Genomic DNA, 26,090 nt, shown 5'->3' with positions numbered 1-26,090 from the left:
GGGAAGGGGGCTTACACTGATGAGACGATTGCGGTTGTGACGTTGTAATCTCGGATTATATGGGGGACTAGAGCGCCGATACTTCCGTCGTTAACGCCAGCGACGAAGAAGCTGAATCCAGCGCTGAGAATCTTGAGGAGTTCGTTGGTGCTCGGTTTCGATGAACGCGGAGGTTCAGTATCATCGCGTACATTCTGAACCGGGCTGGGTGAGCTACGAAGCTCAAAGGTCTCTGACCTCGTATCAATCTGCGTAACAGTCGCCATTGCTGAAAAGTGACGAGTGAAGTTAAAGACAGGGAGTGAGTGATGTTTATATTCAAGGCTGTCTGGGGAAGTTGGCACAACCCAGTTGGCGCTTTTGCTACTTTCGGATTGAAGTGCGGAGATCTAAGCTTAGGTTGGTTAAGCGTGCTTGCGGTATCTCCTGATTTGGTAGTAGGGCTGTGAGAGATCATCCGCGAAGACGGGCCGGGATGGCTAATTGTCGGGCGAGGGGCGGTTGTCGGGTAACAGTAGGGGAATGGCGAATAATTTACCCTCAAGATGCAGAAGAGATTGAGGCAAGTGAGACTGATCAGTTTGTCTGTATTTTCAAGATAGTTCTGTTTTCGCTTCACTCTGTTTTTCATTGACGCTCGCAGATTCTCAAGTTGGTCTCTTTGCTCGCTGTAGTGTTGCAGTTGTCATGAACGTGAGGTAACCTACGGTGAACATGATCCAGTGAGAATTTCACCGCGCTCGTGCTGTCTGTCCTACTCTGAAAGAAAAATGAAATCATTAAATAAAAAAATCTCATACAAAACATTCTCACTTTATTTCTAGCTCATTCTGTTCTTATTTACGTTTATTCTATGAGTCTCTTCTCAATTGAACCTGGCAATCATAAAGCCGTCACTCACCCTATAGCAAAGCTTGTCTTTACTAGTGGTGACCTGGTGTCCCGGATCTACCCTAGTCGTGCGCTAGAGTCCCCTGTCTCCTGCTGATCCATCAAGAAAAAAATATTTAAAGTTCTGTCAAGATTGAAGAATTTTAATGAGATTCAATGTCCGCTGCAAATATCATATCATAGAGGCTGACAAATCTGCCTGAGAGTCACAGGGTAAGTCAGGGGCAAACCAATCATGAGATTCTGGCGAAAATGACGTAGCGAAAACCCAAGTCACGTCTTTCTCTCCGCGTCTTGAGCGATTTGGCAGAATTGACAACAACAATTGCTGCTGATGCGGAGACCATTCCACGATAAGGCGATGAAAATTGGGCAGGGCGACATTCTGATTGGTGGCTGGTGCATCGGAATTTAGTCTTTTCCGCCCTCCCCCCTGTAACGGTCCCCACTGAATGCCACGTCAAAGGCTAAGGTACTTTGTCGGTGAGTGAGTGAGTCTTGCTTGCAACCCGACCCGACTCCAGATCTACTCTAAATCTGGGGAGTCCCCTTTCCACCTAGACGAAAAAAAAAAAACAATCCAGTCGCTTCCGATGCAATTACTGCGTGGCGATCGTGGAGACACCAGCAGCACTTCTTCCAGGAGCTATGGAGGCTTCGGAGCCTCAGAGCCCCGGCTCTTCGAGTTCAGCGAGCGGGGTCGCTCCGTAGCGCCCAGGTGCATCGAGATGAGCAAGCAGCACCCGGAGGAGTTCCTCAACTATCTCCAGCAGGCCTGGAAGAGGGACAAGATCTACGCAAAGGAGAACCCAGACTCCATGTTCGACATCAAGGCCATCCGCGTGCTGTGCCAGGACGGAAAGTTTAGGCCGCTGGGCAACTCGTATATCCCGCTGCCCAAGCTGCACTACCTCCGGAATCGATATATGCTGGAAGGAGAGCCCTTTCCGTTTCTCAGACTTGAGCCGCCGATACGGTCTGAGGGCGGGTTTGGGCAGTGGAGGTGTCTGAGGGCGTTTGCCAAGTATCATGATGATCTAGATTTCTTTCTCGAGATGTTGGTGCGGATACGACGAACGAAGGCGTCAACGGTTGAATTTCCGCGTCGTATTTTGGAACTCTACCTTCGGATACAAGCAGAGTGTGAAGACTCCAAAGATCCTGCGGCGAGTCAACAAAAAGTCAGGTACGTATACTCATCAACTTCATGATGACTTGCTCATGCGACCAGGAACACGTTTGAGAAAGAGCAGCTAGTCTACGTCCATCCAATATGGAGACCGCTCAGCGAATGCTTGTTGGAAGATACATGCGAGATATCCAGCACACTTTCAAAGTCACCAGTCTTTCCCGTGCCGTCAGATTGGGACGCCAGCAAGTCAGAGCTCGTGTCATTACGAGAGTTTTACACACAGACGCTACGGCTTCAGAACGCGAGCTACAAAACAATCGTCGATGTCTTGGAGAAGCGCGACTTTGATGCGGAACTGGACCCTGCGGACCTTTGGTTGACGGATGAGTTGTATCGGGCCCTGGATAAGATGAGACTGGATCTCTCACCGGATGACGCCGCTGATCTCAAGTGAGTAACCTCGACTCATTCAATCTCACTGCTAACATGACCAGACTCGCGTTTGCTGAAAAAGCCATCATCGCCATCGCACCGGGTGAAGCCGTAACATGGCTCAACGCCGCCGACTGCACATGGTCACCGAAACTCGAGAGCCCCGAGATCAACGACCTGAGCAAACACTACCCCGAACTCCACGACTTCTTTGTCAACTTTCTCGACGTGAAACAGAACGACTCCGGTCTCATCTTCGACACCCTCATGAATGTCTCATCACTGAGTCCCGATTGTTCGCGCGACAACACAGCTAGAGGTCTTCTCGTCGCCGTGAGTCAACGGATACCAGAGTTTGGTCACATCTTTGACAAAGAGCGGTTTTCGAGGAGTAACGTGTTTCCCGTGTCGACGGCGGATGGTGTGTTGTTGTGTGCTTCGACGATGGAGTTTTCTGTTGCGGATCGACAGAATTTGAAGGAGGCTTTCACAGGGAAACTGAACCTGTTGGATTTTGATCCCAAGACTGTTTGGATGCTCGACAATTTACTCGTCTGGGCTGGCCTCGATTCACGGTATCTCTCAAAACACGTGGAAGACCAAGGCCCAGCCGACGAGAACTTTAAGTCAATCGAACTCCCCTACGAGCTTTCCTCCAAAGCCGACCAACTCCTCCGGTACGTCCCCCCCTCCCAACCTCCCTTTCCACCACTGACTTTTCTAGCATCGCCGTTCACTTCAAAAGCCCCCGCACAACAACCCCCAAAGCAACATCCTGGCTCCGCGAAACCCTCGAACACTCCGAAGTCCGCCTCGCGTCGGGCTTCCAATCACAGCTCATCTACCGCTCCGGCAGCGCCTTCATAACGGCTGTCAACCCCATGGGCGGCCTCGACATCAAAGACACAGTCGGCTTCACCGTGTACGCCGACGACGAGAATTGGGAAATCCTGAAACAGACAGTGCTCCCCCGTCGGCTGCTCGAGTGGATCATGACGGACCCCGAGACGAATACTGTAGGTTCTGTGTCTGAACAAGCTGTCAGTCTTGTACGAAGTATTTTGAACATACCCGTTGGTCGCGAACACGTTATTCCCAAGATTTTGGATGCAGAGGGGATTGTGGATTTGGAATTGTTGGAGGCGTCGCCGTACTGGCGTGTAAACAGGTAAGTTTTTCACTCTGAGTGTAAGTTAGATGGGAGGCTGATGAGTTAGTGAACGTGTACCAGACACAACCATCACCACAAAATCCGACAAATTGCGACCCGCCAAGACCCTCGACGACGAAGACGACGACGAACCATCACCGGCCTACACGCAGGGAGAATCCTACCACGCAAGGGAAGGCCTAGCCGACAGCAAGACGACGTACGCAGCACCAGGAACGACGACGACGTACGGTGAACAAACAGGCAAGATCAACGGAATGACGACCAAAGCGGGCGATTTAACAAAGGACACGAAACAAGACGCACTGCGCGATAGACTCCCGATATCGAAACGAGGTTTAGAAAGAAGACACTCTGAGAAGTCTGCTTGGGAGGAGGAGTTTGTGGCGAATGAAGCTACGCTGATTGATTTCTCGGGGGAGGATGTTTATGGGATAGATTGAATAGATTTTTATGTGATATGAGATAAGATAACAAGACAATTAAATTGGGAATTTGGAATTGATCTTTTTTTTGGTGTAGATGTGAGTGATTGCATGGTGTTCGTTTGACTTGGGGGTACGAATCTGATCTGAGAGACAGAGGCTGAGATCTGTCTTGATTTGGGGGAGTGAAGAGCGTGGATCTCGAGTGTGCAAGACGCGCTAGATTGGTCACTGCTACAGGGGAGGGAAGAAAACTCGGGACCTTGATCCTGAGTGATAAAAAAGACTTGGGTAACTGAGCATAAGTTTAGGATATGTTTAGGATAAGTTTAGTAGAGATTTAGGACTCCTACACTAAGGTCTGGTGTTTTCTTGCTCCCTGAGGCTGCCCTCTGATCTCAACTCTCTACTGCCCCACCTTCTCATCTCCATCCTCACTCCCGCATCATCTCCTCTCACCTTCATCTTCCCCATCAAATCGCACAACAAACAACACCAAAAGAGGTAAGTTACTTGTACCCAACCATTTAGTCCAAGACAAGTGCTTACTGGCTCATCTTCGCAGCAACTCAACTATGGTGGGCATTTCTCTCACCAGCTGCCCTGGCTCTGCCAAAAGGTTTCAAGACGACATGGATTTTATCGCGTCTTCTCTTGCCGATCGTGCTGAGCCTGAAGACAAGGAGAGTGATACCGAGGACCATGTAAGTATCTGCCGCGAGCACGAACAAAAGCTTATTGAAAACAGGTCATCGCCGCGTCGTCCGCTCCAATCTCTGAGCTTGAAAAGATGGAAAACAGGCTCGCCAACGTGGAGGCCCATTTTCTGGTCATCCGCAATCAGCTGAAGTTTCAGTCCGAACGGATCGAAGAGGGCATCAAGGCTATCCGCGAGATGGCCAAGTCTCTCAAAGCGGAGGAGGAGGAGCAGACTGGATTGAGCCGGGAAGAAGCTGAAGTCGAAATCGGTTCTTATGAACTGGTGGCTCGCGGCGTCAACTCTGAGAATGGCGCTGTTGAGGATGAAGTGGACTGAAGGAACACAGCGAGGGTGGCGAATTGAGAGCAAGATGCGTTACTTGCAAATGAGGCTTGTGGCTGAGATGTATGACAGCGAAGAACTTGGAGTGCCTGGGTAGCAGAGGCATTGTCCCCTACATCATGTTAAGCTTGAGAGACGACCCACAAAGATCAGGGGAAACTAATGGAGGGAGGGTCTTCCAATTAAGCTAGGTTCTCTCTGCTAGAATAAGCTCACAGCCACAAATCTCAACTGCAAATAACACTTCTAGCCCACAACTTAGATATCGATACCGCGATGACTGACCAATGGCTACAGCATAAAGCTGATATGATAAGAACTTAAATGATGACTCCTTGGCCGGCCTTGGAGGCGTATAAAAGGTTGCCTCCACTTTCAATTGAGCTATCGAGAAGTCGACAGTCTATGTTCACCGACTCATCCAGGTATCTGGACCTGACATATTCAGCTTCAGGTGATATCAAGTATCCAACCATACAAAAGTGCCAATACCCAATTCTCCACTCCCTCAGACATCTACTCTCCGTGAGATTTAACAGCCATGGTCGTATCAACAAGAATACCCAAATCTCAACCAGTTTAGAGTTTCCAAATCCCTTTCACCACATGACGACGTCAGTACCTCCAAGAGAATCAGCCTCAAGCTCTTGAACGAACTCCAACGACATCCCACCAGCACAGTACGCCATTTTAGGCCACGCCATCAGCGCAACGTCACAGCGCCGCTCAGGAAGCGCACCATTCTCCTTCTTCCAAGCCTTGAAGATGCGATTATACCGCTTCACTAACTTGGGGTCACACTCCTCATCCTTAGCCAACTTATGAATAACAGTCCCCGTAGGCTTCAACCCCAAGAAGCAGCGTCGGAACCCAAGAGGGAGCTTCAGCTGTCTAAAAGCAGCAGGGTCCGCAACGCGAAACGGGAGGTCGAAGTGGAATTCTCGAACACTACGACCGGGATACAGCGAGGGTAGTTTTCGGGCGACGTAGTTTCCCGCGCAGCGCTCGCCTTGGAAGACGATTGCTTGGACGGCGAGGTTAGAGTGGGCCATGACGTTGCGGACGAGGAATTCCTCATGGGGGTTGTCGAAGTAGTAGCCGACGGCTCTGTCGAGGGGGTCGAGAATGCCGATGAGGCGGAGTTCGCCGACGTGGTTGATTGTGATGATTCGGGGGGCGCGGATGATGGTGAGGTCGGGTTGAGAGGTGCTCGATTCGCCTTCGTTGGGGGTGGTAGTTGGAGGGTTGGTGATGGGGGATTTTCCGGTCTCGACGATCATGGAGGATGTGTCGGAGGCGGCTTCATCATTGGGGATGGAGGCCTGGACGTCAGACATGATAGCGGTGACGTCGTGTTGCGTTGTAAGTGTCTTTATTTGCTTGAGTGTCTTGATGTGTTATGGATGTCTTGATCCGGAAAAGGGATCGATGTTTCGATGTTTCGATATGAGAAGGCGAGATGTTTTGTGAGAACAAGAGTGAAGTTTAACATGATAAACATCAGAGAAAGGAAGAGATCAATGTCTGGTGTCTGAGCAACGGTTCGTCTGCCACTGGCATGTATTGATGAGTCTACTCCAGACTGCCACTGGCAGAGTGAACTGAGAAGTTGTTCAACAATCATCCTGCTCGCGTTTGTCGATGTTGCACTGCTCGCCTGATGCTCATATATTGCCCACTGTGGTTCATGCAATGTAGCTCATGGCACTGGAGTCTACGAGGATCTGAACCTGTGGAGTCGTATCGGTATGAAAGCCCCATGATGTGTGCTTTGGAGGTACCAGTGGCCCTACGGGTTGTGAGTTGAGGTTGGAGTCGAGGCTAAAGTTTGGAGCGGCACGAAAGTGGGTCGTGGGCTGTGAGCTTGATCTAGCATTCTCGACTTTTAGAATTCCTCTCCTTTCAATCTCCTCTCAACACCACCCTCTTCAACTCTGTACGTACAACAGCAAGCCGCAACGATCGTCACCAGTCTTGACATGCTCTATACTAATCTGTGAATAGTCTCAGGCTTTTGTCTGTTCGTCCGACCCTATTTCGTCGCTCGCTGAACCCGCCCGTGAACATGTCGCTGTGTTCGGGTGTGGGTGTACAGGCAACCGAGTCGCCCTTGATGTGAGTTCAACATGCTCTGTCACCATCATGAAGAAGATTATCATTGAAAGCTAACGGACGTAGGATACACTGTATTCACTGCCTGAAGAATGCCCTCCGTTGGGTTCCATCAGACCTCACTCACGACATTACCCCCCCTACTTGCTCTGGATGTTCCACGACAGCATGCGCGCTGCGAAACAACGGTAAGGGGACTAAAAACTATGGGATAACCAACTAATCACCTATTTGTAGGCGCTACTAAGTATCCCGTCAACAGCGAGACACTTAGCAACAAGTGCAAAAAGGTGAGTTCTACTGCTTATATCTCAAATTCGTAGCTGATTTTGGGCAGCTGTCCGAACAAGACGTTGTAATCCTTATGAGGGTCCAGGTGAACCAGCGCTATTACTGGAAAAGCGACCTTGCCTACGAATCTGACTCCGTACGTGGTTTCTTGCATGCCTCTGGCTTCTCGCTGACCGCACGCAGATGATTATGGCGCTCCGTAACCGCGTTCGTAATGCATCGATAAGGCTCGAGGGGAAGTATGTTGAGGGTGCCTCCAGCCCTACCTGTAACGCAAGCACTATCAGCGACAAGGGAGAGACTATGAGCGGCTTGGACATCGAGAATCTTCGTGTCAAGATTGACATCAGTAACTCGCTTCGGGGTATTTTCCAGATCCAGCACCGTCGCCAGGCTTACCGTGAAGCCGCAGCAGGCAATCCAAGTGCCTTGGCTCACATCGATGCCGACAACTTCCCACCCATTCCTCTCGCGTGGGCCCCAGCACTTTGCCTCGAAGCATTGGTCTCGTGGGCGATGAAGAGCCTAGTGACAACTCGAAGACAGCTGGCAAGAAGCGAGCCGCTTCTGATGGAAGTGGATAGGCCGCGACTTGATGGTACTGAAAACCAGATCCTGTGCATTTCGATTCGCTTTAGAAATCGAGGAGCCAGATGGGAGACAGCTCCGTGGGTGATTAATAGGGAGCAGCTCGCCTTTTGCCAGATGCCTTTGCCGCCTCCGAGTTGTTTCATCGATAGTTAGAACAGATTACCTCTCAATGAAATATGTCAAGCCAACCCACTGAAAAATGCCCCCGAGTTGTCACTAGACTTTAGTTGTAAGGAATGTGTGGGTAGTTGTCGGCATGGATGTGGATCCCCAGGTGAGTTCACCTGAGTCTCACCTTGTATTCTTGAACTTGTAGACCCCCCTTTTTCATCTCACGTCAACACCATCCTCCTCATCTTCATACTTCCCCCAACACCCACCAACCCTTGAAAAGCATCCGCGCTTAGTCTCTCCTTGATCTCTTCAAACCGAGGATTAGTTTATCGCTTGTCGCTTGTGCGTGCGATCACTTTTCGTCGTTGTACGAGGTCCCTCATTCTCCTATCGCTGTGTTCGGCTGTGTTGACAACGGAGTTGCCCAAAATGTGAGACTACATCACTCCGTCATCTTTGCAATGAGATCTATTGAAGCTAACAAATCAAAGGTACCATTGCATTCACTGCCTTGAGCACTCTGCTTGGTGGGTGCCGTCAGATGCTATGGAAAGCGATGATGTCGAGCCTTACGGCTGCTCGTGGAACATTTGCGCAGTGCGCGGTAAAGGTAAGCATGTTCATAACACTTGGGTGGTACACTCAATTTGCTAACCAATCTTCAGATGGCTCCAAGGGTTGCGACCAATGTGACGACGACAGCAGCTGGGAACCGGTAAGTCTATCCCTTGTCTCTGTCCCAGCCAGCTGCTGATACTGGGCAGCTGCCGAATGAACAGGTTCAGCTACTGGAGACCTTCCATCTACATCAGCTCTGTGACTGGAAGAGTGACACTTACTTCCTGAATGACTCGGTAAGGATAAGAAGATCTCACCAGTACTGTGTCTAACTGGCTAATACTTCTTAGCTCGTTGTTGACCTTCACCGCAAAATCGAGCAAGCCCATGCTCAACTTAAGCGAACCGCCTCCGCCGCCACCACCGCTGGGACTACCACGAACGGAAATGTAGGAAGCAATGGGGACATTGCTCTTCAGGTTCGAATGGACATAGCCAATTGCCTGCGCGAAGTCCTCGAGACTCTACAACGTCGTAGCCCCTCCTCCTGTGGCACCATTCCCGCCTTGTCAGAAGAAGACGAGGAACCTGTTGACGACCCCAAGTCTGACAAGAGACGGACTGCGCCCCATGCCGATGGTAGCGGACAGAGTGAGACTGGAGGAAAGAAGCCTAGGACCAAGTAGCTAGTTACAGAGACCAAGGAAGCTGGATAATGAAGGGGTGATTCGTCGTTACTAGGTCGGGGAGAACATTGGTACTCCGTGAGAACAGAGAGAGGAAAGATCAAGGTGGTCACGGCGATAGCACTGTGGTAGTAGAAGACCGAGAGCAATCAATTATCCTCCGAAACTCCAAGCCCCCTATGATGAATCTATAATATCCTTTGTTGAGTTTGGGACATCTCCTTGCTGAACTCCGTGTATCCTTCGACAAGACAAGGACATCTTACGGTGAGTTTGGTTGCGACGGTCGGGTGTCTCTTGTGACAAGTGAGTATGTTTAGGCTAACTTCGTTCGTACAAGTTCAGAATCCTTGGCAGATGAACGCCCGAAGGGGACTTCCTCCAGAATGATTTGACCCATGCCCTTGTTCACTTGAGAGAACAGCTCCTGGTTCTGGTTGCTAGGTAAGATGATGAAAGCTCGCTCTGAACTGGCATCTCTGGGCTTGAAACGAGCGTACGCATGGCCATTCAAGCTCCCCTCCACAACCCGGACTTGCATCCCGATCTTGTGGCAACCAGCGGGGATGCTGGCCATGAACTTCTTATCCTGAACAGGTACAGAGATACAGCGGAAGGAAGAGATAGCGCTATCAGAATGAAGTTTGTTCATGGCAAGCTGAAAGCCATCCTGACTGCCCTGGTAGATGCGGGTGTTGGGTAGGGTCTCCGAGTGAGACAGGACATCTTCGTCGTCGCCGATGAAGTTTTGGAAGCGCACCCTGGTAAGGATCCCCTGGGCATCGATAACACCGACGGGCTTGAGTTCAGGCACCAGCTGAGCTCCGGATTCGGAATCGAAGTGTGACATGTGAAACATCATGGGTTTAGAAACCTGGTAGTTACCCTCCACCACCGCATCCCGGAAGTTTCTGTTCGACACCTCTTGGGCTTTATCGCTCATTTCGAATTCCTGTGTGCCTTGGGTTAATATAAGCTCGGTCATCTAAAGTATGGTCTTACCATGATGAGTTTGTCCGGTTTGTGGAAAGTGCTGGAGGGTAGAGGGGAGTGGTGAGGATGAGAGAAGAGAAACTGAAAAAGAAAAGGTTGCAAAGTTGATGTGGAGAGGGAACAATGGCTGTTTGCACCACCAGAGCAAGTGCCCCACATTCGAGTCGTGATTCACCACACGCATCACCTATTGTCGCCCTCGTACAACAGTAACTGATTTTAGACACTCAATGCGATTAAGAAACAAGTCAGATCTGAACACACGGCTGGTCACAGCAGATAGATCCTTGGTAGAGATCGCTTGGCACTTCCCAAGAAGCGGCAAATGGGTTTGAGAAGGACCGTATCTAGTCTCATCTGATGAGGCATGTTTACCTCAATTCACCAAGACGCCGCGCCAATCCAGCAAAGGGTGATGAGCAGTTTTCCTCGGCAGCCCGTTGCGAAGAAGATGAGAATGGAAGGTCTACAAGTTGAGTTTCCCATGTCAATCAAGAAGCCGAGAACACCAATACTTTCAGGGTGTTAATGACTTTCGAGACTCACTAAAGGGGGAAATCAAAACATGAAGAGGAATCGCAGAGAACCAGGATAGGTGTGGCCACTAGTAATTACAACCCAGACACCGACCCAGTGATCAAGTTGGCGGCTGTGGGGCAGGAGAGTCACATAGAAGTATTGAGTATTGCATGTAATCTTGAGAAGTGTGGTGTCACCGGCTCAAGGTCAGTCACACAAGAGAGCCCAACAACTGCCGTTAGAAGTCCACTGTGGTATATTCAATATCTAAGTTGTCCCCACCAAAGCGAAATATCCAGCAACATAGACGTTGGGTGTCCCCAATATGTATATGAGCCAGAATCACTTTTGCCAATCTACTGAAGCTCCTTGAAGTAAAATTGACAGATCTCTGACGCCTCGGCATGATGTCTTCCAACTAGCATACCCTCCATAACCAACCGAGGGCGTGGTCCATTGATAGGGATTGGAGGGTGTCCACTTCGGGCAAAGGGGACGCCCCGAGGCATCAATATCACCACACTCTCGTCATTCTCTCCCTTGTTTCCATCCACTAGGTCAATCGGTTTGGCGTCCCTATTCACTGAGCTAACGAAGCGGAGGGTCATCGGGGCACTGCGCATGCCGACAGCCATAGCTAGGTTCCAGTGTCGTGAGGAACTCAAGGTGAGCACGTGGTAGGGACATTTATGCAGGTTGATCTGACCAGCCAAGTCATTATAGTTGCCTTTGTGGATGATGGCACCGCCGCAAATCTGGTTGCTGTCCATGACGTTGGTTTGTGGTCCTCCATCTAGGTTGACGACTTGTAGTCCAACCAAGTTACCTTGGTTATCGACGATGGCGATGGGCTTCAGTTCGCGAACCTGCTCTGGTATGCGCCCAAAGGCGGGTAGGGTGGAGATCGATAAATAGGTATGCTGTCTTCCCAAAGGGGCCATATTCTCAGTCTTCTCACCGTCTTGAGGGTTCTGGTTAGGATCCATGTTGGGTACGAGGATCTTGGGACGCCGGGGCTGCAACAAGGAAGAATAGGGTCAAGTTGACAGATGCAGAGAGGCAAGTCAACGAAGCTGCTCAAATCTATTGGTCAGAAATGCGTCATGAACATGGCTGTTGACTCACCTTTCGTGACAGTTGTTTCGCTCAAGGCAAGTTCCTACTGTGGATTGACTTCGTAGAAAGATGGTGGACGGAAGGTTGGTGTGTGGTTGGTTGAGGGTGATGGAAGAAGTAGCCCTTCTGGATTTGAAATGAGGGCTTAAGTAGTAAAGTTGGGTTAATTCAATACTCTAGGCAGCTTCGGTGAATGGAATCAAGATGAAAGTCACGGAAGAGCAGTTTGTGAAGTGTTTGGCAAGTTTGGCAGTACTTTTGCTAATTGACATGGCCATAGATGGTGATCTCTTTATGCTACACAAACGGCAGGCAACAAAGACAGATGTCTACATGCATGGACTTGTGTACCAAACAGCCAACCTTCCTATTCTGAGACTCATCAAACAGACACCAGCGGACCAAAGAAAACGTGCTGCCCCACGCCATTCATCTGACCTGTTTCAATGTGACCGAGTAGACGTCCCCATGTCAGTATTCCACCATCCACCTCCTCCAAGACAAGTGCCTTCTTCACCACCTCGTCGCTATCTGACAAGAGTGCGCGATCCTCTCGACAGGGAAGAATAAAGACAGGAGATTGGCCTGTCAACTCGCGAGAGCACATTGAGATGTTGTTTCTGAGGCCGGCGTAGTCGTGAGTATCGGCCACACGAAGGCGGAGAGTTCCTTTGCGCTTGGCAAGATTGGGGTTGATCTCGAAACATGGGCAGAGTCTAACGATCATGAAGGAGACGTGCGGAGTATTGGCGAGTAACATGGCCGTACGGCAAGCATTTCTGATGCCGTCCTTGGTCCCATAGTAAATCATGGCGCCAGGACAAACGTCAGACGGTGTCATGGCATTGATGACTCTTTCGCCAGCTGCATTTTCCAGATGCAAGCCCCAATGTTTCTCGTCGCTGAAAACAGCAACAAGCTTGAGATCTGGTATAACTTCAGGAGAGAAGTCGTCTGGCCAGTCGTTGTCGATAGCGTGACGGATCTGAACAGCACCGAAACGTTGAGACGTGGAGATTCCAGGTTCGTGGAGAAGAATAGCTTAATGGGATTAGACAGAGTGAAGACGCGAGCTGGAATTATTACTTACAATGGTTTTGTTGCGACATATTTCAGGCACCTTTGCGAGAGCGTTGATGTGACGATGGAAGAGGAAAAGAGCTGAGCAGAGTGGAAGAAGAGAGGCTACTCGAGCCAGTCATAACAGACACCTAAAGGTGGGGCGGTTGAATCACTCCAGATCGGCTGCCACCTGCTTGGCACTCTCCTCTGTACACGATTGATACAATTGGAGACCTGAGAAAGCACAGCAGTTTGTATTTCCTCATACAAGAATGAACCAAACTCACCAGCGTGTAACATTGAAGTCATTACAAAAGTGATCCTCACGATCAGGACAACATTAGGGGTTCAATCACGAGGAGAGATCATCCACTGACAAAGCGATCAATCTATTGTCTGATAACTGCCTCTACCAACTGTAGCCATAAGATCCCCAAAGGAGGACAATACACCTCGAGTTAATATCTTGTCGTCAACATGTCAGATATCAGACGCCCCCCCTGCGGCGCTCGATAACCCAACAAGCACCGGTTCCTTCACCCCCATCCACAACCTCCTCAAGCATCAGCGCCTTCGTCGGCCGAGAACCAGAAAACGCTTCGTCAAAGGGAACAATGATGAACGCCTTGTCATACTCGCAGTCCTGTATGTTGGTGCGCCCCTTGTTCTGAGAGTTGACCTCACTTCGATCGACGAAGCTGAACTTGATCTCGATCTTGCGATAGCCCGCAGGACGCTTAGACCCCATGAGGCCCTTGCTGGTGATGGGCAGAGGAATGGTGTCAATGACGCTGCCATTGCGTAGACCGAGTACTGCAGATTCGATGGCGGCTGGTATACCGTTGTCGTTGCCCTGGTAGATGACGGCCCCTTTGACGAGGTCGGATGGCGCGACCATGTTGCCGGTCTCTCCAGAAGGGCTTTCGAAACGGAGACAGCAGAGGAGGTCGCCGGCGACGATGGCGGTGGCTTTGAGCTCTGAGACCCTCTGGAGGGAGCTGGCGTCGCCGGGAGGCATGAGGCCGGTCGGGGTCATGATCATTGGGGTTGGGCGGCGCATCTGGCGAACAAAGTCCTCAAAGGTGAAGGAGTCCTCCTTTTTGACGGGGGTTTTGTTGTCCATGTTTGCAGTCAGATGAATCTAGAGCTAAGTTAGAGTGAATGGAATAAGGGAGTGAGAATGTGAAATACCTTGCGTCGAGATGTGTTTTCGAATGCAAAAGCAGTGTTGAGGAGAAGATGGCGGAGAGAAAACAGCCGGGCAGAAGGAGACTTTACATACAGAGCTTTGCGGTACCTAATCTCTCAGTCAAGCGAGAGGGAGTGGGCCCTTATGGAGTATGAAACATGATGATGATCTTTGTGCCACTTCAACCCGCTTGCATTACACAAGAAAGGCAGCGCATACTGTAAAGGAAACTTTGTGAGATGGAAACAATGAGGATTAGAGTTAAAAGAGGCGAGCAACTTTAATTAAAGGTTTTCACAAAGCCTTGATCGTTTATGTCCAACGTTACAGAACAAGCACAAACGTTACAGCGTTGTGAATGAAGTTGTCTCGACATCCGGGGAGGTTGGGTGATGCCTTGTGGCGTTGAGATTGGTGAAACACATCAAGGCATCTACAAAACGTGATAAACATATTTGCTTGAGGCTTTTTGTGTGCATGTGAAAAAGAAACGCTTCACAAACCAGTCCAATCTGTTGGAATCATTGAAAAGAGAGTCGGGTCGAGTTGACATTGCCATCTGATTCTGTAGAAAAACATGGTGCAAGGACAAACGAAAGCTTGGTTGCCATCCATCTGCGGAGTAGTCTTTTGAGTCTCCGTATGCACTGTAAGCGAAGCCCGGAGCAAATCCCAAACAGAGCGCAGATATGAGCCTCTGTAAATTTTCCACCTGCAGCAACCCGCGCTGTGTAACCACACCTAACAATCTCAACGCACCGCGCCACGAAAAAAAAACTTCACTCTTCACACAAGCAACAAACAGCGCTCGCGATGGCACAGAGACACTATCTCGAGTGCTCACCTCGCAGACGTCCCTTTGAGGAGCCTACCGGCAAGCGCTACACCGGACAAATCCCTACCCCCGAGGCTCTCGAGCAACCTGGTGTCCGCCGCCGCCACATCACAGAATACATCGCTTTCATACGCCCTGAGATCAGCCACATCATCACCGAGTATGGCAGAGCGGCTATCAAGAGAGTATGCCAGGAACTTTACGCTACTGGCGTGCGAGCCACGCCGTCTCCTTGGTTTGGGCTGATGTGCGAGCGCATCATGTGGAAGATGTGCTGTGAGTTTTGTCCCCCTTTACTACAAGTCCCAAGAGAACTGCGCTGATTGATGTTAGTTGACCCGCTTGGGGACGATGCTCCGGAGTGGCCTTGGGCGCATGTCAAGTATCCTTCTGTACTTGCGCAAGGCGAAGAGCCGAACGGGATCTATGCGCGATACTGCCAGGAACGAAGAGTTCAAGATGAAGGAACCGCACGAATGAATGCACAGCTCAAAGCGCAAGCCGACGCTGCAGCTGCCGCTCGCGCCGCTGACCCCAACAACAAATACACCGTCACGTCTCCAGCGCCCCTTCAGAACATCGGCGAGCCACTTAGGGTTGACCCAGATCTCGACATAAGAAGAGCGCTCTGGAACCTCACCATCAGCAAGCCATTCAACGAATGCAACGCAGTCGGACCCTTCGAAGTTGAACCAAAAGTCCCACTGGAGTACTACGTCTTCAAAGACCTGGCGGCCATCAATGGGCTTTTGCCGGCTTGCATAGCTGTCAAGTTGAACATTACGAACAAGAGGGTCTTTGTCACAATTGTCGAGTCTGCGCAAGTCAACCCCGCGATTCCTGTGCGAGAGATTCTGCTTGATGTTTGGGAGGCTGTGCAGTCATGGGCGGTGATGGTCAATACAATGGGCGGAGGGGAGATGAATACTCTGTTTCAGTACTTCTTAGGGATCAGGGCGCATGGTGGGCTCTTGTGGAGAGAGAAAGCTCCTTTGCCAATGCAGCAGTAAGGAGGATATTGGTACTTAGATGTACATTTCGCTATAGACTGTAGTATCAAGAATGAAAGCGCTCACGGATCATCATCCTGTATTCTCTAGGTTCTCTCTGCCGGAATAAGCTCACAGCCACAAGTCTCAACGTCAAATAACACTTCTAGCCCAATCCTGTATTCTCATGAATATGACTATATTAGTCTAAAGCTTTGAGTAGTTTTAAGTAACCTTGAGAAACTGTGAGCAAGTTTGAGTAGCTTTGAATAAATTTGAAGAACTTTGAGGAACTTTGAAAAATTTTCAGGCGTTTTGACAGATCTGACAGCCATTTCCAGCACTCACACCATCTGGTTTAGTGGGTTAACCTGATCTCAGCACTTCCTTCGGCCGCACTTGTCTCCGTTGCCGGGTGAGTCCTTTTCACCACCCGCAACTCATCCTCAGAGCGACCCCCCAGAAGCCAACCACCAATTCCAATACCACTACACGAACTCGGCAGATATGGGGTCCATACAGAAATGGATTACTCTCAAGGCGCAAGGCAGCAAGTACCGGCGAGATATTGCATTCGCCCACGTCAAAATTGACCTCAGATACGGATCTGACCAGCACGTATGGGGCACCGTACTCGGAGCAGCTTGCGGACAGAGTCACGCCAGAGTCTGGGTCGTCGGACCGGATACTCAGACTGACATCGCCACACTGGCATGGGATCAAGTGAACTCCCTAAAGACATTAAAGGAGCATGCCTACACGGATACCTTCCAAGAGTTTTCTAAGTTCCTCCACAGCACTCGGAAGATGGAAGGTCAGAAGGCTAAAGCATGGAAGTTTGACAGGGATCGGCCACAGACTGTTCTCCTATATGTCGACCCCCTCATGAGTGCCGAATGCGCGCTCGCCATGGTGGAAACAGTCCACTGGGCCACCGACATCAGTCATGCCACGCCCGTACGAGTCATCACCGTATCCAACGCTGCTCTTCCGGATTCGCTGAAGCGGTTGATACATCACTATGGTCACAGAAACATCAAAAGGTTTATTTTCAGCGGCCCTGAGGAGACACTGGAGTAGGCACGCGCCATAGACATGGTCTATGTCCCATTCTAGACGGATGGTGACATGATCAGCTTTTTGGAACGTGACTTGAAGGATGAGGACGAGAAACAGGTCGTTGTCTGTTACTCTCCCTGGGAATGGACCAGGGACTTACCTGTTGAGAATAAAGTATCAATCCGGCGAATGGCTGAAGACAACTCGCTGAACGACCGATTGAAGGGCCTGGAAACAATTCCTAGTCGTGATATCCGCACATATGAGCCCAAGCAGGTTGACAAGAACAAGTACGTGGTTACTAGCAAAGAAGACCGTATTATCCTTCAGATCCCCCCAGGATATCGCCAGCCCTCTCGTCTTGACAGCTTTGAACAGGTCCATCTGTGCCTGAGCCCCTTCCGCGAACAAGTCATCTTCGATCCACACACTGAGCGACTGGCCCGGATGAGGCTGCTTACGTCCCAGGAAGAACGACGCGAGCAGGTTTCTTTGGCATATCGCACAGGCAATGTACCCTTTCGAGTGGCAATGTACTGCGATGAAGGAACAGTTGACAACTTTGTTGAATCCGGGTCACCTGAACGGCGTCTGAAGGTTTGCAATGAACATGCTCCGGGCTTCTTGTTGAGTCTTGTCATTCTTATGGACTGGGAGATCGACATCCTAAAGATCATCTCATGTTTCTTTCCCACAGAGCAGCAGAAGTCAATCGTGGACAAAATCCAGTATGGGTTCTTATACCAGCATGTTGCTCGTTATGTAGCCGAAGACAGCGACGACGAGGATGCCTACACCGCTGAAGAGGATAGCATCTTTAATTCACTTGGAGATTTGATCGAAGACAGAGAATCCATTGTCCGACAGCTTCTACCGATCCTCGATTTTGACTATCGCCTCGCTGTCTTCCTTGCGCGACCTACACAGTCTTGTAAGGTCTTCAAAGCCAAGCTTCAACTCGCCGCAATCCTGACCGTGGGCATCGACAAACTCTTCAATTTCCCCCACAGAGGAACCATGTCACATGAAGAATACAGGGATTCTCTCATTGAGGCGTGTCATGGTTGGACCTCGCCGCTTGCGCATACAGGCAGCATGTGGCTCGCCGTGGGTTTATGGAAGCATGGCGCCACGATAGTCGGAGACCACAACATGGCTGACTTGAACGAGGTTAAAATACCTGGGACTTCGGTGACCATGAATTTAGACGCCTTCAATTCCGTCCAGCGGGTCCTCACTGCATTATCAAATACCTTCATCTCCTCATTCATCTCTGTTCTGCCTGACTTTCTTGCTGAGACCGTTGAGATGGATGACTCCGAATGTGAAGAGATCCAGCAACATCTCGTGTGGGCTTATATCCATCAGATCGTGGAAACAAGGAAATTGCCCGACGGCAAGATTGTTCACCAACTGGGTGCCAGCTCCAGAGAGTTCCGAGGCGACTTTTGTATCACGCTACCTCCATGGGCGTTTGACGACACTGACTATGACAATCTGCTTGAGGAAGATGGCTCGTGCGACGAAAACATTGAATGCATCATGGGTGTTTTCCACGGAATGTCCCGGGAATTTGGAATGTCGAATGTGTATCTCGACGACTGGACATATATCCCTGAGCCAGCGCTTCGGAACGTGTGCTTGGAAATGGAGTACTCGGATCTTCCAACTTGCGAACCCAACCTGCCTCGAGATGATGAGGAGGAACAGGCTCTCTCTGGTGGTTTTGAATAAGCTGTTGTCTGGAAGGGTCCTATCAGTCGATTGCCCTATCACAGGGAAACGTATCACAAGAAAACTCTCTGAGTCGGCAGGTGGTTGTGTTGATGGATATGTGGTTCGATGTCAGAGAGTTGGAAGGATTTGATCCGGTAATTGGTGGGCAGTTCTCAGTGGGTTAAGATGAAAGGAGCACGATATAATGGCCCATGAAAGACGTCACATGAAGTAGTAATTGAGAAACCACGCTTGCGCTTATGATGCAGTGATGAGATTCGCTCGGGCTTGCTGTAGACACCAAATCTGGAGAATACAGTGAGACGCGATAAGAGTGTGCCAAAACGGACTTTACAACACGGCAGTGAGTTTCAACTTATCAACGATTGCTACGCTGCGAAAAAGGACCGCGAAATGAAGTCGTCAGCACGGAGAAGCTTGTCGATCAGAAGGAATGTCATTATGATGATCCTTTGTCTTTACGCGCCCCCAAACCTCAAGTCGCCTATGAAAGATTTCACTGAACAGTCTGGGATATACTACAAACACCAGCGTCTTCATTATTCCTCCCCATTGTCTGTTTGAGAAATTCGTAGCCTATGCCCCATTTACACCACGTTGCTATGTAGTAGTCGAAGTATCCTCAGTGCTCCCCCCCAATCTCAAGTCGCCTCTGGAAAGTTTCGCTGAACTGTCTCCCAATCCTTGGTGGATGGATCGATAGGAAGTCCCACGCGTCTGTTGGTGCCAACTTTGTCCAGATCCCCCTGGAAGGACTCAGCAGACTTATAAATCTTCTTAGTGAACCCGGTAGTCCAAGGAAAGCTGTTTGGAGGTTTGTGGCCATCGGCGACAGCGGCACGGACGACATGAACCCAGCCCTGTGTTGGCAGGAAAAAAGGCATGTTGGCGCGCATCTGGATAGCTTCGAGCAGCATGGCTAGATCGTGCTTTGTATCCGAACAGTTGGCGAGGCTGTGGTTGAGGGTGTTGCACCATGGGCATCCTTTCATGAGACCGGTCACGGAGCCTGCTTTCATGCAGATGTTGAGCCGGTGAGATGATGAGCCGCAACCAGCACATGCCGAGCCATTGGTGGCCGGGAGGCTCAGAGAAGTGATATCCGTGGTAGATGTTGTGCAGGATGTTCCTGAAGCACGGCTTAGTCTTTGTGTCGAGGCGCGCGTTGGGAGAACTGGGAAATCCGTCTCACGTTTCAGAGTAGCCGCGTCTTCATCATCCTCAGAGTAATCAGGTCCTATCCCACTGTGGTAAGGTTTAAGTTTTGAGAGAGGCTTCAGCCCCTAGGGCACAAAGGTAAACCCATACGGGTAAGATGCTCGCCGCCCTCACTGCCGCCTAGGATCGTGCTATTGAGTGGTTCTATCCCACATGTGTTAGTAAAATGCCATCGAGCAATCTTGGGAGCGACTTACTCTGCCTGCGAATGAACCTGGTCCGCTTGGGACGTTTGCGAACGGCATTAGCAACCTCGTTGATCAGCGCCTCGGCACTAGTTCGCTTGGGCGACTGTTCCTCTTGGGCTACCATCTTCTCAAGGCACGGTGTGCGGTGTTGATGTTTGGCATTTGTTGTTCTGTGTTGACACTGACCAAAACAGAGGTACACTAGAAGAGACCCACTTATGGCTGTTCATCGCTGCCTCGTTGATTCACTCAGCAAGCCTCTGAGATGTCAATGCGACGCGATCTGCGAGTACTAGAGCCCCCTATTTATTTAAACTTTCGGTTTCGGTCTCGGTAACGGTTCCCAGGATCAGTCTAAATTTAGCGTCATTCAACATCCCTCAAGTATAACCCATATTTTCCCTTTCCTAGATCTTTCTCTTTCTTCGGGCTCAAATCGACCTGCATATTCGTCATTTCATTTTGATCAAGTCACTTGATATGGCGGCCTTTACACTTCCGGATCCTCCGTCTGCAAACGAGACCAATCTTGCCATTGCAGAGCTGGTCCTCTACGCGATTCTTTTCATCTCGGCGGTACCGCTTGTTTGGAAACATGGAAAGGCCGGCATGACCTGCTGGCCGATATTTCTGTCGTACTTCCCACTTCGGTTCGTTGCCGATGGGTATCAGATTGCCAAGCGCAATGATCCCGAGATTCCCAATGCGGTCATTATCATGACTACCGCCGGAAGTATTGCTTGTCTGTCGCTGACAATAATTGGGTTGATCTATGAAGTGTAAGCTTCGACTCCCTCAAACTGGTTGGGCATATGACTGACAACGGCTTAACATTTAGAAACGTCATACTTCCACTACCCCCAAAACGATGGACCGAACGAATCCTCCTCGCCGTCACTCATCTCTCCATCACCGCAGGCATCACACTGTCCACATATGGAGGAGCACCCAAATTCGGAGCCCCCGGCGGCGTCCTCTCACGGCATCTCAACCAGATCGGCACCTGCATGATGCTGTTCGTCATGATCTTCGGTGTAGGCTGGTGGCTCTGGTGGACAGGAAAGCGCGTCACAGCCATGAAGTCGCACCCAAACTTCATCCCCGCGAGATTCCTGCTACTCACAGCATGCGCGGCGTTTCCATTCCAGCTTGTTCGGCTGGGCTATACCTTGACGTACTCCTTCACCCCATACTCGAGCTTGGATCCTGTTTCTGGAACGTTCGCTACTCGGCTGGTGCTTATGTTTGGTATGCAGATGATTGTCGCTGTAATTGTTACAGTAGGGGGCTGGCGGGGTACTGGTGCTGTGCCAAATTCTGCTCAGAGTGGCGCGCGCCAGGGCTTTGGGAGTGTCGCGAACCCGTGGGTATAAAGTTGACAGTCTTGTAACTTGTCTTTTTTTTCTTTTTGCCATCATCTGCACGGAGAGGCTGGGATATATCTAGCAATGTACTGTCTTCAAGGGTGTGAAAAGATGTAAGCTCTTACGACTACATCGCCCACTATCCGTCATTGAGATTCTTCCATCTTCTTAGGTGAAGTTCATCAGTGGCAGTCAGAATTCGTGATTTTAAGGCTCTCTTTATAAAGGAGACAATTCAGGGACTTGTACCAGATCTCATAGTGGTGATTATGAAAGTGATTCGCTCAGGACTTGCACTAAGAAGTGAGGATACTCAGAAGACCTGACATGGTTTTATATTGAATATGGCAAGAGAATTCAGGAGCTAACGGATTTAGCTGACTGCGATCAATAATAATATAAGGTAAAGAAAACAGGGACTATTGTCATTAAGCAGTCTGTAATAGAACAAGTCCTTAAACTCTAAGAATCGTCTAGGTTCCCTCTCCCGGGATAAGCTCACAGCCACAAGTCTTAACTGTAAATAACACTTCTAGCCCACAACGCTAAGAATCGTCACGAGCTTTACAGAACAACCAATAAGCAGTCACACGTCTCTATCGCCGCAGGCATGCTGATATTATATCCAAGTCATAAGCCAGATAATAGCAGTAAAGGCTTTTGGCTATCGAATTGAATTACTGTAAAAAAAGCCTAAGGAAACAGGGAAGCTTTGCTATAGTAAGCTTGGTCATTCGACGTCTGGGTAGGAATTGTTCCTGACGCTCTTTACGGTTCGAGGGAATCTGAGTCGTCAGAGTTAAGGTTCTGGCAACCAAGTCCGGTATGGTGTAGTGGCTANNTGTACCGGAGTTTCCTTTTGCCGAGGGGTCCAATTAATCTTTTGTCAACTTGCGAGCATTTTTCTGACTTATCGGCCTTCCAGCGCAATCCTTTTTATTAATACTCTACCTAACTTGGTAGCCTAACATCATTCTCTTTCTGTGCCTACCGCCAACGTAGATCATGATCTGTGTACCATTGATTATACCACTCGATTAGTTTCGGGTTGGCCGTGACAACTTGATAGAATTCCTCAAGTGCGTAATGTTCAAACTCCTCTGCTGTAAGACTCTTCAACATGGCAAGTCGAGGATAGCCGCCCATGACAAGATGGATGGTATAGGCCATGTCTTGTAACGGACTCCGGTTCAAGAACTCATCTCTTCGCAGTTTCCACCTTTCAGGTATCTTAACGGGTTCCGGCTGCCGGGGGGAAAGAGAGAGATGAAGTCGGTTAATAAAACTCGATATCCTTTGAAAATAGTAGAGATAATAGTGTCGGGAAATCTCTCAACTGAAGGGTCAGGGTGATGGAGAAATGGGCTTGAAAACTTTGTCTTTACATCATTCAAAGTACTGAACAGAGACTGGTTTCGATACCAAAACATATTGCAATAGCAATCGAATCTCAGAAAGCTCTCAATAAATCTGAACTTGTGATAACACGGGGCCTTTTCCAGAAGAAAGTGGCTGCTGGGTCTCTGCGTCAAGGTGTGATGCTTCCCTTGATGGTGATGATAGGCAAGGCAAAGCTCGGGTACTAGATTTTGAGCCTTTTCCAGAGTTGGGAGATCTAGGTAGCCTGCGATTGGTTGTCTGATGCATTCCTCTGATTCAATGGAATTCAGTGCAGGTTTGAGCTTTTGCTCTAATTCCGAGTGTGTCAGATCCTGTGACTTGGCACGAAGAGCGCGGAGATCCATGGTGAATGTGACAAAAGGCAGAATACGTTCATCCCCATAGACTTGAAGCAGTTCTTGCATATGATGCCTTAAAAGAGAGGCCCGGTGTCTTCGGAAGGTGCGTAGTAGAGCAGGTGAGGCTGAGATCAGATGACGGATATCCTGGAGTGGGGTTTGGTTGAGTATTTCCATTCTCAATTCAGGTGGCAGGGCCGAGAAGAAATCTTCGCAGCCTTGATGCTGCGCTTCCTGTCGGGAGGTCATGTTTGATGGTGCGGGGGTAAGAGTATGCCAGAAGAACTGGTGGCGTCTCTCTTGTTTAAATATGTCCACCGCAACAGTATGGCTCAGCTACTTCTGGCACATGATCGACCCTGCTGGTTCATGCGTGTATAAACTTCAGATGGCGCTACAGAGTTTGGTCTCCCTAAATGCTATTGCTGAAATCCGAACACAGAAAAGTATAAACGGCCAGTGGACTATAGCATTGGCTTTTGGGTCAAGATCGTCCTCCACTTTTCAGGCACCCACTGGTCTTAAAGTTGGTGACTCCTGGTACATGAACTATTTGGCTTGTCTCGAGATGTGCCGAAGTGGCTGGGTTCTCAGAACTCTTGTATGATCATGGTTTGTCTCCATATCGACTGGCTGTGAGTTATTCCATGATGTCACCAAGGTTGGCCACAATGTTTCAAATAATCTGGCAATATCAGCAGTTCATTTCTACAACACTATGGCATTTCTACTATTGCCAAACATTTCCAACTTTGCTTATCTGTTGGTTGGACCAACGTCAAGGGTCAAGGCTATTCAGATTCTCCCTCTCCTAAAGCTGCCAACCCCGCAGTCAAGCAGTCTATTTCCATAACCACCTCGCATAGAGAACAGCTATACCAGGTTACAAAGCACCTCTGTCCCGCTACTGCCTTTTATAGCCCCAAAGAGTGAAATGCCGATAAAAGTTGTGATAATAAAGCCTTTTGTAGGCTGCCCACGCTTCATATCTCCGTAGGTTCGACACAACAAGTTCTTCGAACTCCTCCTCCAGAGTTTTCAATTGCGACTCAGGGGAGAGTTGTTCAAAAAACATAAGTTTGGGATAGCCTTGCATTAAAAGACGATGCACGAAGTAGTGTTCCTGGTCCGGAGTACGATTCCGAAAATTAATCATGGCCGTTTCTGCAAGATACTCCTTCCACGCCCCCTTTGGCCAGACAACGCCTTTAGTACGGCGATGATACCTTCTGTCGAGCTCCAGCATGATTTCGCCATATCGGTGATCAATCTTGCCCAGAATCGTATAGGGGTACATCCGCAGAATCTCATCATCGAATTTCGGAAACGGGGGAAACGAGTTCAAGAAGGCATCCTTGATACAAGCACGTTCCTGGAAAAGGCCTTGATCTTTGTGATGGAGTATGTCCCAGAAATTCGAGAAGACGTCCGTCATCGCAACCTGTTCCTGGAAAAGGCTTTGGTTTTTGTGATGGAATATGCTCCGGTAGCAATCGAATCTTAGGAATCCGTCGCTAAAAGCTGCCCTTAAGCCCAGGGGGGCCTTGTCCGGCCAGAGCGAGCCAGGGCTCCGATGCTGAGATTCAAGTTGATACCATTCCCACGGGCCCATTGTGAAAGCGCCGATGATCTCGGGCAGGAGGTCTTGGGCTGCATTGGCCATGTAGAGGTTAATGTCGCCTCTTTCCTCTACCGTCTTTGTGTTCAACCACAAGATATAGTCCATGACAGGCTTGATGTGCTTTTCTAGGACCAGGATGGTATCTCCGTCGTGCTTAGAATGCAGCTCACGAAGATGCATAGCTGCCGCTGCGAGGTGAAACAATGAGATGTCACCATAGCTAAGTTGGACCTCTCGCAAGTGTGGCTCTAGAATATACTGGCGATTGCCGGTTAAGGTGCTTGACAGCATGGGCGAGCACGCGGTGGCAGATCGCATGTCGTGGAGGGAAAGGTGCTTTAGTATCTGAATGTTGATCTCGGTTGGGAGTGCAGAAAAAGGATCTGAAGATAGCCGATGGCCAGACGCCTGTGAGAAAGCCATATTGCGATGGCAGTTGATCGTGTTGTTTGTTTCGATTGGGTTCATCGATACCGATGAAGAGGACAAAATTAAAAAAGAGAAAAGGACGGATTCTGTTACATTTATACTCGAAGGAGAGGTGATTGTATGACGCGCAGCAGAATTTGTGGGAAGCTTAAATATCGAACAAATGTTAACCTACAGCATACAAGATCAATGATTCCTCGCGATAAGGTTAGGCTTTAGGCTTCCAACACAGAATAAAAAGTATAGAATCTCAACGATTGGAAAGTATTGAAATTGAAGATTCTTCATACATTCAGTTTGCAAGACGCGAGACTTTGTTGTAACAGTGAATCATACATTTGGGCGTGCTTATGTCTTCCACATGCTTCTATGCCCTCACATCCAGACTGATCGAAAGTACCGATCGGCCTTAATCTTGACATTGGCCTCAATAGGCCGTTCTCCGATGGTTGGAGACTTGATAGAAAAGCGCCCAGAGCAACTTACCCTACTGTGAAGCACAACGGCGGCTCTGGAGCCGTAGTCATTGGTCAATCGCGTCCCGACAGTTTGGTAACGCTAAAGGTTCTGCGAATCACGGATAGTCT

General features: G+C 49.5%; 12 protein-coding genes across 12 annotated transcripts; 4 read left to right on the top strand and 8 right to left on the bottom strand.

Moving 5' to 3' along the window:
* Positions 1-11: 11 nt before the first annotated feature.
* Positions 12-266, bottom strand: FTJAE_4254 (bypass of stop codon 6; the record flags this gene model as incomplete). The annotated part of the gene is made up of 1 exon (XM_037350639.1): positions 12-266. One exon carries the CDS (start codon positions 264-266, stop codon positions 12-14), a length of 255 nt encoding a protein of 84 aa, XP_037208663.1.
* Positions 267-1,484: 1,218 nt separating this feature from the next.
* FTJAE_4253 (uncharacterized protein) lies at positions 1,485-5,087 on the top strand (the record flags this gene model as incomplete). Its single annotated transcript, XM_037350638.1, has 8 exons — positions 1,485-2,077; positions 2,123-2,473; positions 2,518-3,132; positions 3,180-3,623; positions 3,673-3,962; positions 4,411-4,555; positions 4,617-4,755; positions 4,800-5,087. The coding sequence occupies 8 exons, from the start codon at positions 1,485-1,487 to the stop codon at positions 5,085-5,087; spliced, it is 2,865 nt and encodes a 954-aa protein (XP_037208662.1).
* A 605-nt stretch (positions 5,088-5,692) lies between these two features.
* On the bottom strand, positions 5,693-6,430 carry FTJAE_4252 (uncharacterized protein; the record flags this gene model as incomplete). Its single annotated transcript, XM_037350637.1, has 1 exon — positions 5,693-6,430. The coding sequence occupies one exon, from the start codon at positions 6,428-6,430 to the stop codon at positions 5,693-5,695; it is 738 nt and encodes a 245-aa protein (XP_037208661.1).
* A 728-nt stretch (positions 6,431-7,158) lies between these two features.
* Positions 7,159-9,445, top strand: FTJAE_4251 (uncharacterized protein; the record flags this gene model as incomplete). The annotated part of the gene is made up of 9 exons (XM_037350636.1): positions 7,159-7,208; positions 7,272-7,393; positions 7,443-7,495; positions 7,543-7,632; positions 7,680-8,164; positions 8,693-8,811; positions 8,867-8,916; positions 8,966-9,055; positions 9,110-9,445. 9 exons carry the CDS (start codon positions 7,159-7,161, stop codon positions 9,443-9,445), a joined length of 1,395 nt encoding a protein of 464 aa, XP_037208660.1.
* A 316-nt stretch (positions 9,446-9,761) lies between these two features.
* Positions 9,762-10,388, bottom strand: FTJAE_4250 (uncharacterized protein; the record flags this gene model as incomplete). The annotated part of the gene is made up of 1 exon (XM_037350635.1): positions 9,762-10,388. One exon carries the CDS (start codon positions 10,386-10,388, stop codon positions 9,762-9,764), a length of 627 nt encoding a protein of 208 aa, XP_037208659.1.
* A 925-nt stretch (positions 10,389-11,313) lies between these two features.
* On the bottom strand, positions 11,314-11,943 carry FTJAE_4249 (uncharacterized protein; the record flags this gene model as incomplete). The annotated part of the gene is made up of 1 exon (XM_037350633.1): positions 11,314-11,943. The coding sequence occupies one exon, from the start codon at positions 11,941-11,943 to the stop codon at positions 11,314-11,316; it is 630 nt and encodes a 209-aa protein (XP_037208658.1).
* A 512-nt stretch (positions 11,944-12,455) lies between these two features.
* On the bottom strand, positions 12,456-13,182 carry FTJAE_4248 (uncharacterized protein; the record flags this gene model as incomplete). Its single annotated transcript, XM_037350632.1, has 2 exons — positions 12,456-13,114; positions 13,164-13,182. The coding sequence occupies 2 exons, from the start codon at positions 13,180-13,182 to the stop codon at positions 12,456-12,458; spliced, it is 678 nt and encodes a 225-aa protein (XP_037208657.1).
* A 440-nt stretch (positions 13,183-13,622) lies between these two features.
* On the bottom strand, positions 13,623-14,258 carry FTJAE_4247 (uncharacterized protein; the record flags this gene model as incomplete). The annotated part of the gene is made up of 1 exon (XM_037350631.1): positions 13,623-14,258. The coding sequence occupies one exon, from the start codon at positions 14,256-14,258 to the stop codon at positions 13,623-13,625; it is 636 nt and encodes a 211-aa protein (XP_037208656.1).
* An 879-nt stretch (positions 14,259-15,137) lies between these two features.
* On the top strand, positions 15,138-18,941 carry FTJAE_4246 (uncharacterized protein; the record flags this gene model as incomplete). The annotated part of the gene is made up of 5 exons (XM_037350630.1): positions 15,138-15,435; positions 15,493-16,049; positions 16,115-16,165; positions 16,530-17,224; positions 17,285-18,941. The coding sequence occupies 5 exons, from the start codon at positions 15,138-15,140 to the stop codon at positions 18,939-18,941; spliced, it is 3,258 nt and encodes a 1,085-aa protein (XP_037208655.1).
* A 644-nt stretch (positions 18,942-19,585) lies between these two features.
* On the bottom strand, positions 19,586-20,474 carry FTJAE_4245 (uncharacterized protein; the record flags this gene model as incomplete). Its single annotated transcript, XM_037350629.1, has 3 exons — positions 19,586-20,181; positions 20,253-20,306; positions 20,360-20,474. 3 exons carry the CDS (start codon positions 20,472-20,474, stop codon positions 19,586-19,588), a joined length of 765 nt encoding a protein of 254 aa, XP_037208654.1.
* Positions 20,475-20,830: 356 nt separating this feature from the next.
* Positions 20,831-21,723, top strand: FTJAE_4244 (uncharacterized protein; the record flags this gene model as incomplete). Its single annotated transcript, XM_037350628.1, has 2 exons — positions 20,831-21,129; positions 21,189-21,723. The coding sequence occupies 2 exons, from the start codon at positions 20,831-20,833 to the stop codon at positions 21,721-21,723; spliced, it is 834 nt and encodes a 277-aa protein (XP_037208653.1).
* A 2,634-nt stretch (positions 21,724-24,357) lies between these two features.
* FTJAE_4243 (uncharacterized protein) lies at positions 24,358-25,497 on the bottom strand (the record flags this gene model as incomplete). Its single annotated transcript, XM_037350627.1, has 1 exon — positions 24,358-25,497. One exon carries the CDS (start codon positions 25,495-25,497, stop codon positions 24,358-24,360), a length of 1,140 nt encoding a protein of 379 aa, XP_037208652.1.
* Positions 25,498-26,090: the final 593 nt, after the last annotated feature.

Source organism: Fusarium tjaetaba (assembly GCF_013396195.1).
Source record: "Fusarium tjaetaba strain NRRL 66243 chromosome Unknown NRRL66243_c0000082, whole genome shotgun sequence".
Lineage (NCBI taxonomy): Eukaryota > Fungi > Ascomycota > Sordariomycetes > Hypocreales > Nectriaceae > Fusarium > Fusarium tjaetaba.
The sequence above is the reverse complement of the archived record's forward strand: the minus strand, read 5'-3'. Positions and strand labels throughout refer to the sequence as shown.